The sequence below is a fragment of the Heptranchias perlo genome, chromosome 5, assembly GCF_035084215.1.
Source record: "Heptranchias perlo isolate sHepPer1 chromosome 5, sHepPer1.hap1, whole genome shotgun sequence".
In the NCBI taxonomy this organism is placed as follows: Eukaryota; Metazoa; Chordata; class Chondrichthyes; order Hexanchiformes; family Hexanchidae; genus Heptranchias; species Heptranchias perlo.
This window is the reverse complement of record NC_090329.1, coordinates 118,173,385-118,192,831: the sequence shown is the minus strand read 5'-3', so window position 1 is coordinate 118,192,831 and position 19,447 is coordinate 118,173,385. Positions and strand designations below refer to the sequence as shown.

General features: G+C 44.1%; 1 protein-coding gene across 1 annotated transcript in view; it reads right to left on the bottom strand.

Moving 5' to 3' along the window:
- Positions 1-19,079, bottom strand: part of mertka (c-mer proto-oncogene tyrosine kinase a) — a 150,260-nt gene extending 131,181 nt beyond the window's left edge. Inside the window, exon 1 of the mRNA XM_067985306.1 lies at positions 18,931-19,079. Coding sequence (XP_067841407.1) covers positions 18,931-18,991 — 61 coding nt within the window. The 5' untranslated portion in view covers positions 18,992-19,079. The remainder of the gene's footprint in view (positions 1-18,930) is intronic.
- Between the last annotated feature and the right edge of the window lie 368 nt (positions 19,080-19,447).

Here is a 19,447-nt window from a genome sequence, read left to right as displayed (position 1 = left end):
TTCAGCTCATTCAAAACCCTGCTGCCCAAATCCTATCCAAAAACCAAGTACCACCCACCTATTACCCCTGTTTTCGCTGACCTACATTGGCTCCCGGTCCCCAAACAGCTCAAATTTAAAATTCTCATCCTTGTGTTTAAACCTCTTAATGGCCTCAACCCTCCCTATCTCTAATCTTCTCCAGCACTACAACCACACCCCCTCCCCAAACAAAACTCTCCGTTCCTCCAACTTTGGCCCATTGTGCATCCCCCACTCCCTTTGCTCCACTATTGCTGCCGTCTTGAGCCTACGCTCTGGGATTCCCTCCCTAAACCTCTTCTCCCCGCCACCTCCCTCTCCCACTTTAAGATCCTTCTTACAAACCACCTCTTTGACCAAGGCTTTTGGTTACCCCTCCCAAAATCTCCTTCTTTGTCTTGGTATCCATTTTGTCTGATTACACCTTTGAATCGCCTCAAGAAGTTTTCCTACATTAAAGGCGCTACAAAAATGCAAGTTGTTGTTGTTTTGAATTGACAGATTAACTGGCTACAGTCAGCTGAACCGCCAAAAGTGCAGTACATCGCGCAAAGTACATCCAGATACAGTCAAACTGAGGCAAATCTACCTCCATTCACCGTTAACCACAGTCAATTTAAGTAAACAAAACTTCCGGACAAACCAATATTCCTGACCGCTATCACTGACAGGATGCGCATTACTCTGAATGCATTTACTTTGGAAAAACTGTTTCTGCATCCACATTCACTCTACGGTCCTGACAGACCACATCTGCACTGTACTGGTATTTGTGAATTATATTGGGACATGCTGCTGTGGTTGTTGCCGTGACAACATCTAGAAGATTTGACCAATCCCTTAAGCTTCTGTGATATTTTCCAGTCAGGTGGGTTGATGTGTGCCCCTCCTTCAGTGTTTCTGGATTATTGTTTGTGTATCAATGAGTCATTGGCAATACAGAATCAGTCAGTTTAATTCCTCTGCCTGGTCCTACCAGTTTTTATTGTTCATTTCAAACTTTTCCTCATGAACAATGAATTCGGGGAGGGCGAACTCCAGTATTAAGTTTTAACGACCCTTTACACTATTGCTAAATTCCCTCATACACAAACAAAAGCTTTCAACTGGCCTAACTGATTGGTGTGAAGAGTCACTGTGTTCGTCAGAGGTAAAGGATGAAGATGGAGCAAATGCAGTCACAAAGTCCTCTGTGATAACATCCAGGGCCCCGTGAATCCAGCCCTTCATCGACTGGCTCTCCATGGTGATGTTAAGCATATCTCTGGTCTGATTTAAGAGGAGACCCGGGAGTGCTGGAGGTTTCACTGGACAATGTCATCAGCCAGACGGTCACAACACTGAACACTCCAAAAGTGCAAGACCATCATTGCCATGGACGTGCTGTATGTTCTGAAACACCAGGATCACAGATTCTATGGAATTGGTGGCTGAAAAACTCAACTCATTATACAAAGTACACAGAGGATGTTGATTTTAAAATTCTCATCCTTATTTTCAAGCCCCTCCATGGCTTCACCACCCACCCCCAATCTCTGTAACCTCCTCTAGGCCGACAACACTCCGAGATCTCTACGCTCCTCCAATTCTGGCCTTTTGCGCATCCCCGATTTTCTTCACTACACCGTTGGCAGCCGTGCCTTCAGCTGCCTAAGCCCTAAGCTCTAGAATTCCCTCCCTAAACCTCTCCGTTTCTCTCTCCTCCTTTAAGACACTCCTTAAAACTTACTTCTTCGAGCTAGCTTTTGGTCACCTGTCCTAATATCTCCTTATGCGGCTCAGTGTCAAATTATGTTTGATAACGCTCCTGTGAAGCACCTTGGGACGTTTTACTACATTAAAGGCGCTATATAAATAGAATCATTTGTCACAATAAATCCATAGTTTTCTTTTCCTTACTCCTTGGTGTTGTATGGAATACTTTGGAAAACTATGACAAATTTCAAACAAACGAGTTCCTCCCAGTATACATGGATACCATAACCCCTTTACACTGAAGGAGCACCAATGTCAGTCACTCTTATCAAAGTGGCAGAAAGGTAGACTCACAAAAACCGTGATAAGGGAGCAGAGTTTAGCAGTGCAAACACTGGGAGCTAGCTCACCGACACCAGCCTGTCGGAATCCAAACTAAAGCAGCACCAGTATAAATGCGGCTTTGGATTTTCATGCATCTAGCAATCTGCCGTTGGGTTTCCGCAGAGCTGGATATCCTCCCTTATTACCAATCGGACGAGGTCCCTGGCCTTCACAGACCTGATTTGAAGTGGCGGCAAGAAGAAAGGTAAATAGCGGACATCAGTGTTTGGAGATCACAATTCTTTGCCTCCCTGAACTCCAACTTCAACGTGCTTATTCCTCAGAAAAGGAGATATATGATTTTGGTGATCTATAGGCACCAACACAATAACTGAAATTTTATAACTCACCCAATGGTTCACTGAGTTTATCCAGTGAGTCACCGAGTCACAAAGTCCAGGTTGGATTTCTGTCTCAGCTGAATTAGCAGAGCTTAGTAGAGGGGAAACATGGCCAGAGTTTGCATTCCTGATTATTAGCCACTCATGCTTGCTTGAAGGCTATGTATGGACGATGGGTAAGTAGAAGATCGAGCTTGGCTGTGATGCCAGATGTCAACCTTGGTTCTTGCCTCCGAATCAGAAGGTTGTGGATTGAAGCCCCACTCCAGAGACTTGAGCACATAATCTAGGCTGACACTTCTGTGCAGTACTAAGGGAGTAGTGCACTGTCAAGAGGTGCCAACTTTCAGATGAGACGTTAAACCGAGACATCTGCCCTCTCAGGTGGATGTAAAAGATCCCATGGCACTATTTTGAAGAGCAGGGGAGCTCTCCCAGTGAGAATCAGGGGGAAAACTCTCCAGTGGCTGGAGTCATACCTAGCACAAAGGAAGATGGTAGCAGTTGTTGGAAGCCAATCATCTCAGACCCAGGACATTGCTGCAGGAATTCCTCAGGGCAGTGTCCTAGGCCCAAAAGTCTTCAGCTGCTTCATCAATGACCTTCCCTCAATCATAAGGTCAGAAATGGGGATGTTCGCTGATGATTGCACAGTGTTCAGTTCCATTCGCAACCCCTCAGATAATGAAGCAGTCCGTGCCCACATGCAGCAAGCCCTGGACAACATCAAGGCTTGGGCTGATAAGTGGCAAGTAACATTCACACCAGGCAATGACCATCTCCAACAAGAGAGTCCAACCACCTCCCCTTGACATTCAACGGCATTACCATCGCCGAATACCCCACCATCAACAACCTGGGGGTCACCACTGACCAGAAACTTAACTGGACCAGCCATAAATACTGTGGTCACAAGAGCAGGTCAGAGGCTGGGTATTCTGCAACGAGTGACTCACCTCCTGGCTCCCCAAAGTCTTTCCACCATCTGCAAGGCACAAGTCAGGAATGTGATGGAATACTCTCCACTTGCCTGGATGAGTGCAGCTCCAACAACATTCAAGACGCTCAACACCATCCAGGACAAAGCAGCCCGCTTGATTGGCACCCCATCAACCACCCTAAACATTCACGCCCTTCACCGGCGCACCGTGGCTGCAGTGTGTACCATCCACAGGATGCACTGCAGCAACTCGCCAAGGGTTCTTCGACAGCACCTCCCAAACCCACGACCTCTACCACCTAGAAGGACAAGGGCAGCAGGCACATGGGAACAACACTACCTGCATGTTCCCCTCCAAGTCATACACCATCCTGACTTGGAAATATATCGCCGTTCCTTCATCGTCGCTGGGTCAAAATCCTGGAACTCCCTACCTAACAGTACTGTGGGAGAACCTTCACCACACGGACTGCAGTGGTTCAAGAAGGCGGCTCACCACCAACTTCTCAAGGGCAATTAGGGATGGGCAATAAATGCTGGTCTTGCCAGCGACACCCACATCCCATGAACGAATAAAAAAAACCACCAAAAGCAGATGATCTGGTCATGGATTTCACTGCTGCTTGTGGGGGCTTGCTGTGCGCAAATTGGCTGCTGTGTTTCCTACGTTACAACAGTGTCTACGCTTCAAAAGTAATTAATTGGCTGTAAAGTGCTTTGAGATGTCCTGACATTGTGAAAGGCGCTGTATAGATGCAAGTCTCTCTTATTTTCTTTATGCCCGTGGCCAAATATCCTCCCAACATTGTCCAGGCTTACCTGCGAATAGCGGTAAGCTGGATGAGGTACTGGTTAGAGACCGACATCCATTCCCCAGCATAAGTCAATGGCTTCTGGAGAGAATGGGATAAAATTGACGGGGAAAAAACTATCCTGCTAGGAAGCAGCCGCCTCAATAATTTGGAGCTTTCCTGTGGATTAAGGTTGACGCTCTTTCAGAGTCTGCCAATAGTTTCCATGGCCTTGCTTGCCATACAATGGTGCCAGTTTTCCCAAACTTGACTGCATAAGAGAGATTGAATAGAACACAATGATATACTGTCTCCACTTCAGATCAAACACCCTCAAACCATTTTGAAAAGGAAACAGACACAAAAAATCTTTCGTGCAACAATAAAATGACTATTGTTGATGTGATGTGATGTGAAGGACGGGACACTGATTTCTACATCTAGACTTTTTTTTAAAATATCAACACTGATTTAGGAAAACATAACAAGGCATGGTATAACGGGACAGTTTACAAGGATTCTTTTAAACAAATAACCCTCTGGTCCGGCAATGCCTCGGTTTTAAAACTCTTCCATGGCCTCGCCCCTCCCTATCTGTTACCTCCTCCAGCCTTACAAACATCCTAGGGTTTTAAAAAAGAGGTGGCCGCAGAGATCGTGGATGCACTGGTTCTGATCTTCAAGAATTCCCGAGATTCTAGAATGGTCCCTGTGGATTGGAAGGTAGCAAATGTAACCCCGCTCTTCAAGAAAGGAGGAAGAGAGAAAACAGGGAACGATAGGCCAGTTAGCCTGACATTAATAGTAGGGAAAATGCTAGAATCTACTATTAAGGACGTTGTAACAGGGCACTTAGAAAATCATAATATGATTCGGCAGAGTCTTTATTGAAAGGTTTTATGAAAGGGAAATCATGTTTGACAAATTTTTAGAGTTTTTTGAGGGTGTAACTAGCAGCGAAGATAAGGGGGAACTAGTGGATGTGGTATATTTCAACTTTCAAAAGGCATTCGATAAGGTGACACACAAGAGGTTGCAAGATTAGGGCTCACGGGATTGGGGTAATTAGAGTGGAAAGAGGATTAGTTAACAGACAGAAAACAGAGAGTAGGAATAAACGGGTCATTTTCAAGTTGGCAGGTTGTAACTAGTGGGGCGCCACAAGGATCAGTGCTTGGGCCTCAGCTGTTTACAATACATATCAATGGCTGAGATGAGGGGGCGAGTGTAACGTATCCAAATTTGCTGACGATACAAAGCTCGGTGGGAAGGTAAGCTGTGAGGAGGACGCAAAGAGGCTGCAAAGGGATATAGGCAGGTTAAGTGAGTGGGCGAGAAGGTGGCAAATGGAGTAAAATGTGGGGAAATGTGAAATTATCCACTTTGGTAAGAAGAATAGGAAAGCAGAATATTTTTTAAAAGGTGAGAGACTAAGAAATGTTGGCAGTCAGAGGGATTTGGGTGTCCTTGTACATGAATCACAGAAAGTTTACATGCAGGTATTGCAAGCAATTAGGAAGGCAAATGGTATGTTCGCCTTTATTGCAAGGGGGCTTAGAGTATAAGAGTAAGGAGGTCTTGCTGCAATTATATAGGGCTCTGGTGAGGCTACACCTGGACTACTGTGTACAATTTAGGTCTTCTTACGTAAGGAAGGATACACTTAACTTAGAGGGGGTACAACAAGGGTTTACTAGACTGATTCCTGGGACGAGAGGGTTGTCCTATGAGGAGAGATTGAGTAGAATGGGCCTATATTCCCTGGAGTATAAAAGAATGACAGGTGATCTCATTGAAACTTATAAAATTCTTAGAGGGCTTGACAGGGTAGCTGCTGAGTGACTGTTTCCCCTGGCTGGAGCTTTTAGAACTAGAGGTCATAGTCTCAAGATAAAGGGGTCGGCTATTTAGGACCAAGATGAGGAAGAATTTCTTCACTCAGAGGTTTGTGAATCTTTGGAATTCTCTACCCCAGGGGGCTGTGGATGATCAGTCATTGTGTATATTAAAGACTGAGATTGATGGATATTTGGACATTAAGGGAATCAAGGGATATGGGAATAGGGCGGGAAAGTGGAGTTGAGGTTGAAAATAAGCCATGATCTTATTGAATGGTGGAGCAAGCTCAAGGGGCCATACGGCCTACTCCTGCTTCTATTTCTTATGTTCTTATGAGATCTCTGCGCTCCTCCAATTCTGGCTTCTTGCACATCCCTGATTTTCATTGTTTCACCATTGGTGGCCCTGTCTTCAGCTGCCTAGGCCCGAAATCTGGAATTCCCTCCCTAAACCTCTCTACCTCCTCTCTTCTCCTTTAAGATACTCCTTAAATCCTACCTCTTTCACCTATCCTAATATCTCCTTATGTAGCTCGCTATCAAATTTTGTTTGATAGCGCTCCTGTGAAGTGCCTTGGGACGTTTTATTACATTAAAAAGGTGCTATATAAATGCAAATAGTTGTTGGATGTGGTGCATGGTTCATTTTTAATCATCTAAATTTTATGGGCACATTTTCCCTTCAGAGTTTCCCAGCTCCACGGGGACTCTTAATTCAGAGATCAGAGTGCTTTAGACCATATAAACATTGCTGATGTTGCTTTTTGAGCACAAAACAAGCAGCGGGAGAACTGAAACAAGTTACATCTCGGCCCAACTGTTGAACGCAAGCTGAAACGTGAAGCGAAAACTCATGCTGAAAGCAGCAGGTAACGTTCAGGGACGATGTGAAACAAACACTAAACACTGGACAAGCAAGCTCATGGTAGTCGTATTGGGAAAAACAGCACTCTAAAACTGAACAGGTTGAGGATATCCTATTACTACACATAATGTGCAAACTCATTGCTTCTTGTACTTCTAATTAAGTATTCAGGGGATCAGGGAGACATCGGTCATCTCTCCTATGTGTACCTTTTATAATAACAACTTGCATTTATATAGCGCCTTTAATGTAGTCTGCAAGCTGAAGGTTGTAAGCAGAGTCTGGGCTGTCGTACATAAAGTTCTTGTCAGCTGTAATAAATCCAATTGTTTTTCCTTGTTCAATCCATGTTTGAATATTGGAAAACCTAAAGATATAAATTAACAAGAGCACAATGTTCACTGAGACACCTCAGCAAGGACAATGCAGTGCATGTGGTATACGTGGATGTTCAGAAGGCTTTCGATAAGATGCCATATAAGATACTCGTGACAAAGGTCCAGGAGGAAAATCCTGTGGGACCCGCTGACCTTCAACTCGAATCACTAGTATGGATGAATGAAATAATGCATCAGAAACATAAATTTGTAAAAATCTGTGCTATGCTGTCCTGTTATGATTGTGCCAAAAAAAAGTTACACTTGCATAGAGATATTTTGTCCCATGCATTGAATAAACACATCCAACTCACTGGCAATCCTAATTTGGTTAATCAGAAATATTCTTAAATTGTCACATTCAGACTACAGCAGCATTTTAACACCATCTGAGTCTCATCAGTGAAGTTTCTGCAATATTCTGCATTTGAAAAAATAACTCCTAAATCAATATGCACTTGTCCTGAAGATGTCACTCATTCCCAACTCAACCACAGTGCTAAATCTCAATCAAGGAGTCAATACTGGAAGAGGAGGCATGGGGAGAAAATTGGGGAGAGATAAAATATGTAGACATTATCCTAACCATCGCCCATGTCATTTCATTTTCCACTGTCAGTTAAGGTTGCCTGGTTGGAAACACGAATGGCATTCATGAATCTGCACCATTTTTAAAATGTGACTTTCACCTTTTTCATTTTCTGCTAAATTTCTCCCGTTCCCTCTCTTCTCTGAAGGTGCTAAATCCTTATTGGGGGTGTGGCTCCACAGGCCCCAGTCACCCTCTGGTAACTCACTCATGTGGTCATTCTTCACCTGTGCGATAGTGGAGTGATAGCAGACTGTTGACAACAAAGGCATTACAGCCATCCTGATCCAATGACCAAGCTTGCATTTTCAATGGTTAGTTTGGGGGGAGGGGGGGAGGCGTTACAAGTGCAAACCCCGATTGATCTTTCCCTCAAACCATCCCTAATACAAGACCAGTCAGGCCAGTTATAATGGCCCTTAACATGTCCCAGTTGAGATCAACTAACTCAACACAGACTGAAGATTGAACCCAAGAACTTCTCAGACAGTGTGGCTCAGCTGGTCACTGAAAAAAGTCTCTGAGCTGTTACACGATTAAACCTCTTAAGAAATGAAGACCTGTACACCCAATAAGATACAAAGTAACTAGACGTGGTAACTATTCTGTTGAATTTCTGTACTAATTAATTTGATATAGATGGCTATCGTATTGAAGATTTGTGCTCCAGAACTAGCCACGCCTCTAGCCGAGCTGTTCCAGTACAGCTACAACATTGGCATCTACCCGACAATGTGGAAAATTGCCCAGGTATGACCTGTCCACAAAAAGCAGGACAAATCCAATCCGGCCAATTACCTTTACTTATCAGCAAAGTGATGAAAGGTGTCATCAACGGTGCTATCAAGGGGCACTTACTCACCAATAACCTGCTCACCAATGCTCAGTTTGGGTTCCGCCAGGACCACTTGGCTCCAGACCTCATTACAGCCTTGGTCGAAACAGGGACAAAGGAACTGAATTCCAGAGGTGAGGGTGTTTGCCCTTGACATCAAGGCAGCATGTGACCGAGTGTGGCATCAAGGAGCCCTGGTAAAATTGAAGTCAATGGGAATCAGGGGGAAAACTCTCCAGTGGCTGGAGTCATACCTAGCACAAAGGAAGATGGTAGTGGTTGTTACAGGCCAATCATCTCAGCGCCATGACCGCTACAGGAGTTCCTCAGAACAGTGTCCGAGGCCCAACCATCTTCAGCTGCTTCATCAATGACCTTCCCTCCATCATATAGTCAGGAGTGGGGATGTTCGCTGATGATTGCAGTGTTCAGTTCCATTCGCAACCCCTCAGATAATGAAGCAGTCTGTGCCCACATGCAGCAAGATCTGGACAACATCCAGGCTTAGGTTGATAAGTGGCAAGTAATATTCACACCAGACAAGTGCCAGGCAATGACCATTTCAAACAAGAGAGAGTCTAACCTCCTCCCCTTGACATTCAACGGCATTACCATCGCCGAATCCCCCACCATTGACCAGAAACTTAACTGGACCAGCCACGTAAATACTGTGGCTACAAGAGCAGGTCAGAGGCTGGGTATTCTGCAGTGAGTGACTCACCTCCTGACTCCCCAAAGCCTTTCTGCCATCTCCAAGGCATAAATCAGAAGTGTGATGGAATATCCTCCACCTGCCTAGATGAGTGCAGCTCCAAAAACACTCAAGAAGCTCGACACCGTCCAGGACAAAGCAGCCTGCTTGATTCCCATGCACCCCATCCACCACCAGCACACCGTGGCTGCAGTGTGTACCATCCACAAGATGCACTGCAGCAACTCGGCTTCTTCGACAGCACCTCCCAAACCTGCAACCTCTACCAACTAGAAGGACAAGGGCAGCAGGCGCGTGGGATCACCACCTGCACGGTCGCCTCCAAGTCACACACCATCCTGACTTGGAAATATATTACCGTTCCTTCATTGTCGCTGGGTGAAAATCCTGGAACTCCCGAACTAACAGCACTGTGGGAATACCTTCACCACACAGACTGCAGCGGTTCAAGAAGGCGGCTCACCACCACCTTCTTAAGGGCAATTAGGGATGGGCAATAAATGCTGGCCTCGCCAGCGACACCCACATCCCATTAACAAATAAAAAAATAAAATTTTCCTTTTGGATTTTCACCTAGGATTTCTATTTGCCCCCCAATTAATGGGCCAGAAATTGCTTTTAAAACAACAGTGAGCCTAACAGTGCTCACCGTTATTAAGGGCGAAATCGAAGAGCAAGTTCTGGCGACCGCATATGCACAGTCAAACGCAGAAACCCGGAACTCAGTCTTCCTGGTTCGCCGGTGATCTGACAGCTTCACGTTAAAGGGACCTCGCTGGCTGCAATCAATGGACCAACGCCAACTTTCTCTCCTGCCTAGCGAGAAACAAACTAATCTCACCAGAAAACAGGTACGCTCAGTTATATCAGGTCTAAACTAAGTTTTAACAGCGGGTTAAGTCTTAATGACTGCCAAACAATCTTTCTGGCACTGAAAATTAAATTTTTAAAATGTGGAACTTCATTCCTTGTGATTTTAATAGTTGTTCGGCATTTCAAAAAAAAAATTACATTTCATCTCTGTCCTTTAATTCGATATTCCTTACCCTCTCTTTATTTTGCTTTCTCCAAATATTTTCACAATAATTTTACAGTTGTACTTTTCACTTCCTGGTTTTGACTCATTGTAACCTTGCACTTCAAGGTTTTGACTCTTCGCGGCCTGTCAATGATGCTGCAATCTGATTGATTGAGTGGAGAGATCGATCCTTTCGCTTCTCACACAGGTCCTAGGTTCCCGGGAGTTATTGCTGGACTGTTTTCGGCTCACCATTCAAGGAAGTTGCCGCACAAAAGCCCGCACTAAGTTTAGGCGAGAGTATAAATCTATGGAGTGGCAAGCACCATTTGTTTGCCGCTCGGTGCAATTTGTGGGCCAGTGTTTTTAATAAAAATGTTCAACAAAATTACCAAATCTTTGAATTTTTTTTTTAAAACTCTTGTGCAGATTTGATTTTCCTGTCAAAAGAACTTTAAACAAGAGAAAATAATTTTAAAAGGGTCAATTCAGTTTGTTAGTGTCAATCTAGCTCAGCTGGTAGCACTCTTGCTTCCAAGTCAGAAAGTTGTTGGCTCACATCCCATTGCAGACTTGTGTATATAATGCAGCACTGAGGGAGTGCTGCTTTGTCAGAAGTGATGCTCTTTGAGTGAGGTCTTCCTCTTCAGGTCGATGTTAAAGATTTTGTGACACTATTTGAGGTGGAGTAAGGGTGCCCTGGCTAATATTCCGCCTTCAACCAACACCACCAAAAAATAGATGAACTGATCATTCATCTTACTGCTGTTAGTGGGTCCTTGCTCTGTGCCACGTGAATGCATTTGCCTACATAAGAGCCGTGACCGTACTTGAAGTGTTTTCGGATGTCCTGAGGTGTTATAAAGGTGCTATGTAAATGTAGGTTCTTTATTTCTGTGTCAGAGGGTGCGCTTAAGATTAAAAGATGTGCTCAAGAGGATGGAAAGTGTCAACTCTCATTTCACAAATTAATGACGTTGCTGTTGGTTTAGGTTTTGGCAATTACTCTGCTCACATTTCCTTGTATTCTCAAACTTCACTTCAGTGAACTTTTATTGCCATTTGAAAGACCATGAGAGGCACGCCTTCCATTCGAGACGGTATATTCTCAGGGGGTTTACTTTACTTGCCAACAAAAAAACTTGCAAAAATAGATCCTCTCATCACTCTTTAAATGCTATATCTAAAATTGTATTTGAAAACTGAAGGTTTTACAGTCCCCAGCAGCTTTTACCAGTGTACTGTAAATATTATTCTAACACTACTAACTCATTTGCTTCCGTGCTCTCGTCACATCTGTTACTTCAGTAAGCAAATTATTCAATGGGCAATGAGCTTCAGGCTGAAGGGAACATAATATTTAGAAGCAGTGAGCAAAGTTAGAATCAGGGGAAAAAGACTTTATTCGCCCACAGCATAACTGACAAATGGAACAGAGTCCCTGTGAAAGTAGCTGATTCAGGGTCAATTGACACCATTAAAAAAGGAGCTGGATTGATATCTGTTGAGAAGGGGAACGGAGGGTCGTAGAGATAGTAATAGTGCTGCTTGATTTTTTTTTTCAGGGGAGGTAGGGGAAGAAACTTCGAGCAGAGGGTCAACAGGTCATAATGAGGAGAAAGAGAATGATCGTAAGTGGGCTGCAGAGCAGACTTCATTGCCAAGTGACATTCTCTCGCTCTGGAGACTTTCTAATGTTTGATGTAGATTATCGATACAATGATTTGTATGCAAATGTACCATCCACCACCCCCACCCCTCCCCAACCAGTCAAATAAGAGAATAACATTATCTTGTTTGATGAGTAGTGAGTAAACTGCACTAACAATAATAGCAGCACATACTGGCCTTGTGGATGGGATGGGAGATGTTGGTTTCAACAATACTTAAATCAGAAATAGAAATTCCAGGGAAGTGGGTGTGCACATCCTGGACACAAGCATATCACCTTTTGTCCTACCCTCACTCATTGCTGGTGCCCAGTAATTAATACCACTGCTAATATTCACAGCTGCAAGCACTTACCGTACTGTTCAAAACAACTTACAAAATATAGGAGCAAGAACGGGTGATTCAGCTCACGGCATCATTTGCATACAAATTTCCATAGCAGAATGCTCAACCTCAATTTTTAAAAAAAGCTGCTAACAAAGAGGAGGAGATACCACACACTTGAATCTAAACCATGTAATGGAATACAGTACTTAAGTCTGCACCTGTCAGACCATGGATTAATGTACAATGAAAGGGCATTAAAATATTCATTGTAAATGTGCCAGATTCAATGTACAGAAGGTCAAGCCACCACCTTTAACTTCACCCAGGTATTTTTTAATTAATTTATGGAGGCAAAATCATATTAAAAAAACTCCATCAAGTTTAGTTAAATAAGTTAACAGAGAGGGTAGATAAGGGCAATGCAGTTGATGTAGTGTATATGGACTTTCAAAGTGCTGCACGGTAGGCTTATCATCAAGATTGCAGCCCATGGAATAAAGGCGGCAGTAGCAACATGGATACAGAATTGGCTAAGTGACAGGAAACAGTAGTTTCTCAACCTGCCCTGCCCCTTCAACGATTTCTGCACATATACCACCAGATCTCTCTGTTCCTGTACCCCTTTTAGATTTGTGCCCTCCAGTTTATGTTGCCTCTCCTCGTTTTTCCTACCGAAATGTATCACTTTGCATTTTTCTGCATTAAATTTCATCTGCCCATTCCACCAGCCTGTCTATATCCTCTTGAAGTCTATCACTATCCTCCTCACTATTCACTACACTTCCAAGTTTTGTTTCATCTGCAAATTGTGCCCTGTACACCCAAGTCCAAGTCATTAATACATATCAAGAAAACCAGTGGTCCCAGCCCTGACCCCTGGGGAACACCACTGCACACCTCCCTCCAGTCCGAAAAACAACCGTTCACCACTACTCTCTGTTTCCTGTCACTTAGCCAATTCTCTATCCATGTTGCTACTGCCCCCTTTATTCCATTGGCCGCAATCTTGATGATAAGCCTACCGTGCGGCACTTCATCAAATGTCTTTTGAAAATCCACATATACCACATCAACTACATTGCCCTCATCGACCCTCTCTGTTATCTCATCAAAAAACACCATCAGGTTCGTTAAACACGATTTGCCTTTAACAAATCCATGCTGGCTTTCTCTAATCAATCCACACTCGTCCAAGTGACTGTTGATTCTGTCCTGGATTATCGTTTCTAAAAGTTTCCCCACCACAGAGGTTAAACTAACTGGCCTATAGTTGCTGGGTTTATCCTTAAACCCGTTCTTGAACAGGGTGTAACATTTGCAATTCTCCAGTCCTCTGGCACCACTCCCATATCTACGGATGTTTGGACAATTATGGCCAGTACCTCCGCAATTACCACCCTTACTTCCTTCAGCAACCGGATGGGGTGCATCCTAGGACCAGGTGACTTATCTACTTTAAGTACAGCTAGCCTTTCAAGTGTCTCCTCTTTAGCAATTTTTAGCCCTTCCAGTATCTCAAATATATCTTCCTTTACTGAGACTCTGGCAGCATTTCTTCCTTAGTAAATACAGATGCAAAGTACTCATTTAGTACCTCAGCCATCCCCTCTACCTCCATGACGAGATCTCCTTTATGGTCCCTAATCAGCCCCGTTTACTTGCCTGAAAACGACTTTTGGATTCTCTTTTGTGTTAGCCGCCAGTCTATTCTCATAATCTCTCTTTGCCCCTCTTATTTCCTTTTTCACTTCTCCTCTGAACTTTCTATATTCAGCCTGGTTCGCACTTGTGTTATCAACCTGACATCCGTAATACGCCCCTTTTTATCCGTTTCATCTTACTCACTGTCTCTTGTGTCATCCAGGGAGCTCTGGCTTTATTTGCCCTACCTTTCTGCCTCATGGGAATGTGCCTAAACTGTACCCGAATCATCTCCTCTTTAAAGGCAGCCCACTGTCCAATTATGGTTTCGCCTGCCAATCTTTGATAAGTTGAAAGACTATCTCAGCAATGAGTTTCTAGCAACATACCACTCCAAATTCTGCCAGCCACTGCATATATTTCTGCAACAGTGTTGCTTAAGACTGACAAGGAGACAAGCTGACTCCCTACTCCTTCCATGACTGAAAACACAACGAAGAATTCGTAATTCCAAGCTGTGTTAACGTCTTTTTAAAAAAAATGGCACCTGGTGTTCTTCCAATCATTAGAAACAGTTATCACCAACTGAGCATATCGATGCTCAAATTCCTCCCCTACATGCCCACCGCTAAAAAAGGCTTTATTGGGAGCCCAAACATACCAACATTAGTTTGAGCTGCTCATTAGATACACAGAGTTTACCCCCACCCCCCCCTCCACCGTCAGTGACTGAGTTATTTTTCAGTAACTAGAAGTTGCCTATTCAATCTCTTTTGGTGTATATATTAAGAAAAATCTTTTGAAGAAAATACATTTCAAAAGCACTTGCCGAGTGTTGCTCTTAAGCTCTGTTAGTGTGACTACACTGTTCAAGGAAAGTTTATAATATGTAATCAATACCAAGATTTTACACAAGGTTGTTTTTTCTGTGGTAGATTAATCAGAGGGAACAACCCTATACTTTTCTGAATTCCAAAGTTATATAAATTTATTTATTAAGACTGTTCAAACGCTGCCTACTCAAACATCAGTACCCAAAAGGACTGTCCTTTTGGACAGATGCTCATATGCACTGCGCACAAATTGGCTGCCTTGTTTTACGTACAAACCAATAGTGACTACACTTCAAAAGTAATTAGTTGGCTGTGAAGCGCTTTGACAGCCCTGAGAACATGAAAGGTGCTGTATAAATACAAGTCCATTAAATTACAATAAGTTCTTTGATTTCTACTTGATCCAGGGCCGGAAAACTCAATATCCCCATGAGGTAAACAAGTTGCCTTTTATGTCTCAACAAAACTGAAAAGTAACTTGCTAGCTGGAAAATAAAACACCACACTACCACCTCAACAACGACCACTTATATTTCTGCACCAGTAAATAAAAGCATCCGAGATAGCTTTAAAGAGTAAATGAAAGATTGATAGAGTAGGAAAGGAAATTAAAAAATAACTGAAGAAAGGGGCTCTGAAAGCATGATTGAGGAGAATTTTCTTTTTGGAAAGCTTTTAAAAGAAATGGTAGAGGGGACAAGATGGGAGGTATTTAAGGAGGAAGTTCAGAGTGCAGGGAAGTAGTGGCTGGAAGAATGGTCATCAATGGTGGAGTGGAGGGAGTGGGGAACAATGAGAAATCCAATGTCTGATAAACAGAAGGTACCAGGTGGGATACATGGCCAGAGGAGATTGAAAGATAGCATCAGGCAAGGTCATGGAGTGATCTGAAAATGAGGAAGAGGAGTCAGTGGAACTTCACGAGGACGAGAATGTGGGAGAAGATGGAGGTTGTGAACAAGTTAAAGTTTGTGAAAGGAAAGCATAGAATCTCAGTGATGACTGACTGGAATTTTTTTTAAAATTCGTTCATGGGATGTGGGCGTTGCTGGCGACGCCAGCATTTATTGCCCATCCCTAATTGCCCTTGAGAAGGTGGTGGTGAGCCGCCTTCTTGAACCGCTGCAGTTCGTACGGTGAAGGTACTCCCACAGTGCTGTTAGGAAGGGAGTTCCAGGATTTTGACCCAGCGACTATGAAGGAACGGTGATATATTTCCAAGTCAGGATGGTGTGTGACTTGGCGGGTAACACGCAGGTGGTGTTGTTCCCATGTGCCTGCTGCACTTGCTCTTCTAGGTGGTAGAGGTCGCGGGTTTGGGAGGTGCTGCCAAAGAAGCCTTGACGAGTTGCTGCAGTGCATCCTGTGGATGGTACACACTGCAGCCACTGTGCGCCGGTGGTGAAGGGAGTGAATGTTTAGGGTGTTGGATGGGGTGCCAATCAAGCGGGCTGCTTTGTCCTGGATGGTATTGAGCTTCTTGAGTGTTGTTGGAGCTGCACTCATCCAGGCAAGTGGAGAGTATTCCATCACACTCCTGACTTGTGCCTTGGAGATGGTGGCTAGGCTTTGGGGAGTCAGGGGAGTTACTCGTCGCAGAATACCCAGCCTCTGACCTGCTCTTGCAGCCACAGTATTTATGTAGCTGGTCCAGTTACGAGTCTGTCAATGGTGACCCCCAGGATGTTGATGGTGGGGGGTTTGGCGTTTGTAATGCCGTGAATGTCAAGGAGAGGTGGTTAGACTCTCTCTTGTTGGAGATGGTCATTGCCTGGCACGATTGTTACTTGCCACTTTTCAGCCCAAACCTTGACGTTGTCCAGGTCTTGCTGCATGCAGGCACGGACTGCTTCATTATCTGAGGGCTTGCGAATGGAACTGAACACTGTGCAATCATCAGCGAACATCCCAATTTCTGACCTGATGATGGAGGGAAGGTCACTGATGAAGCAGCTGAAGATGGTTGGGCCAAGAACACTGCCCTGAGGAACTCCTGCAGCAATGTCCTGGGGCTGAGATGTTTGGCCTCCAATAACCACTACTATCTTCCTTTGTGCTAAGTATGACTCCAGCCACGAGAGAGTTTTCCCTCATTCCCATTGACTTCAATGTTACTAGGGCTGCTTGGTGCCACACTCGGTCAAATGCTGCCTTGATGTCAAGGGCAGTCACTCTCACCTCACCTCTGGAATTCAGCTCTTTTGTCCATGTTTGGTCCAAGGCTGTAATGAGGTCTGGAGCCGAGTGGTCCTGGCGGAACCCAAACTGAGCTTCGGTGAGCAGGTTATTGGTGAGTAAGTGCCACTTGATAGCACTGTCGACGACACCTTCCACCACTTTGCTGATGATTGAGAGTAGACTGATGGGGCGGTAATTGGCCGGATTGGATTTGTCCTGCTTTTTGTGGACAGGACATACCTGGGCAATTTTCCACACTGTCTGGTAGATACCAGTGTTGTAGCTGTACTTGAATAGGGTTTCGGCAATGGTGAGAGAGGTAGAAGCGGGGGCGTCAGAGGTCTAATGAAGCAGTTTTGGCATAGGATCAGATGTCTCTCTTCGATCCTTTACTTTATTTATCTATCGTCTTTTTGTATTTTACCCTATGTTAACTAGTAGATTTCACAGCACACCAAAAGAGGTAAGGTATATTTTATGATTAACGGTTTGGACAAAACGTGTTAGCCCATTGAAATACTCACTAAAATCAGTTCAATACTTCTATCCTTTAGAGCTTGTTTCTCACTCCTCGATTCAGAAAGTTGTGGGTTCAAGGGGACTGGAGTACATAAACTCGGCTGACACTTCAGTGCCGTGCTGAAGGAATGCTGCACTGTCAGTGGTGCCGTCTTTCAGATGAGATTTTAAACCAAGGCTCCATCAGTCCTCTCGAGTGGATATAAAAGTTCCCACGACACTATTCGAGGAACAGCAGGGGAGTTCGGTCAGTGTCCTGACCAATATTTATCCCCAAACAACACCCAAAACAGATGACCTGGTCATTTATTTTGTCGCTGTTTGTGGGACCTTGCTGTGCGCAAATTGGCTGCCGTGTTTCTCTGCATCACAACAGTGACTACACTTCAAAAGTTCTTCATTGGCTGTAAAGCGCTTTGGGATGTGCTGAGGCCATGAAAGGGGCTGTATAAATGCAAGTTATTTCTTTCTTGTAACAGAAGAATGTAAAAAGAGACAAACTGAGTCACCCTCCCCCATTGCGGCAGATAACCGCTGTCAGTCACACTCAGCAAATTGCAGTGTATGATAAGCCAGGGAACATCGGCTTCCAATGTTTTCATTCAGATTGCTAGCTCTCATTAATCCTCCTACTGTTGGGCAAACTAAACATTCCCAGCTATTAAAAAAGACCCAGAAATTGGGATTAAAAAGGACATAGCAGGAAAACACACGTGACAAACACGTATCGCTGCAATATATCGCTCATTTAATATCAAAAAAAGTGTAGATATTTTGGTGAAAACTTCCAAACAAATTAAAACACCCCATCAAGTTTATACACTATATAAAACACCGAAAAAGCTGAAAAATATGCAACGGGTCCGTCAGCATCTGGGGGGAAAAAGGGATACATGAAGATCTGGGAGAACCTTTCATATACTGTGTACTCCCAGCATTTTCTGCTTTAATCTCAAATTTGTAGATTTTCCCGTGTGGGGGGAGGGGGCGAAGAGAGAAACCGTCTACTTTACCTGTAAAATACCTTTAAAAATTCTAAACTAAAAAATCAGGCCACGCTACAATAAACTATCCCATCAATCACACCATGAAGTGGAAGGACATCAAAATACAGTATGAACATGCATCTCCTTTTTTGCTTTGCTTTTTTGAAAGTAATACAAAAGAAAATTACATCTGAATTTAACTCGAGAAAGATTTCCTCTTTCCCATTTACTGCGGTTTATCAATGACAGTATACGAAAGTTTTAAAATATATATATTCCCAGGTGTGAGAGAGTGAGTGCACAGGCTCCATAACTTTCTTGTAAAACAAAAAGTCGATGCACGTTTCAAAATCTTATCAAGCAACTCACCAGATCCGCGGGCAAAGTAAAGGAACAAAGTAAATATCCAGAAGGAGTTCGAGCGGTTCATGCTGAGGGAAAAGTGTGGCCGCAGAACGACTCCCGGATTCTCCGCACCGCACCTCGAGCACCCGCCGGTGGAGGCTCCCTCGTCCGCCCGCTCTTTCCAAGCGGCGACAAATCCACAGCAGCGACTTTTCTCTCAGCAAAGATAAAACCACCTTTGACGCTGGGTTTTCGTTTATTTTGATTTGAGCAATGAGGGTGACGCTGAATTTGCTCCAATGTCACTAACAAAAAAAAAACAACGCTACAAATACCCCCTTCATCTGAGGAGGCACCGACTAATATCACAACACTCAGTTGCTGAGTTTTCTTTTTCTGTTCCCTCAGCACATAAACTGTTGCAGGCAAGTGAGGCGGCTTGGGGGGGGGGGGGGGGAGAGAGAAAACACGTGATCCCAGCCCACAGTTGTGTGCGAGTTGGAGATGAATTTTAAATTATATCCACTGACTTGCTCGTAGA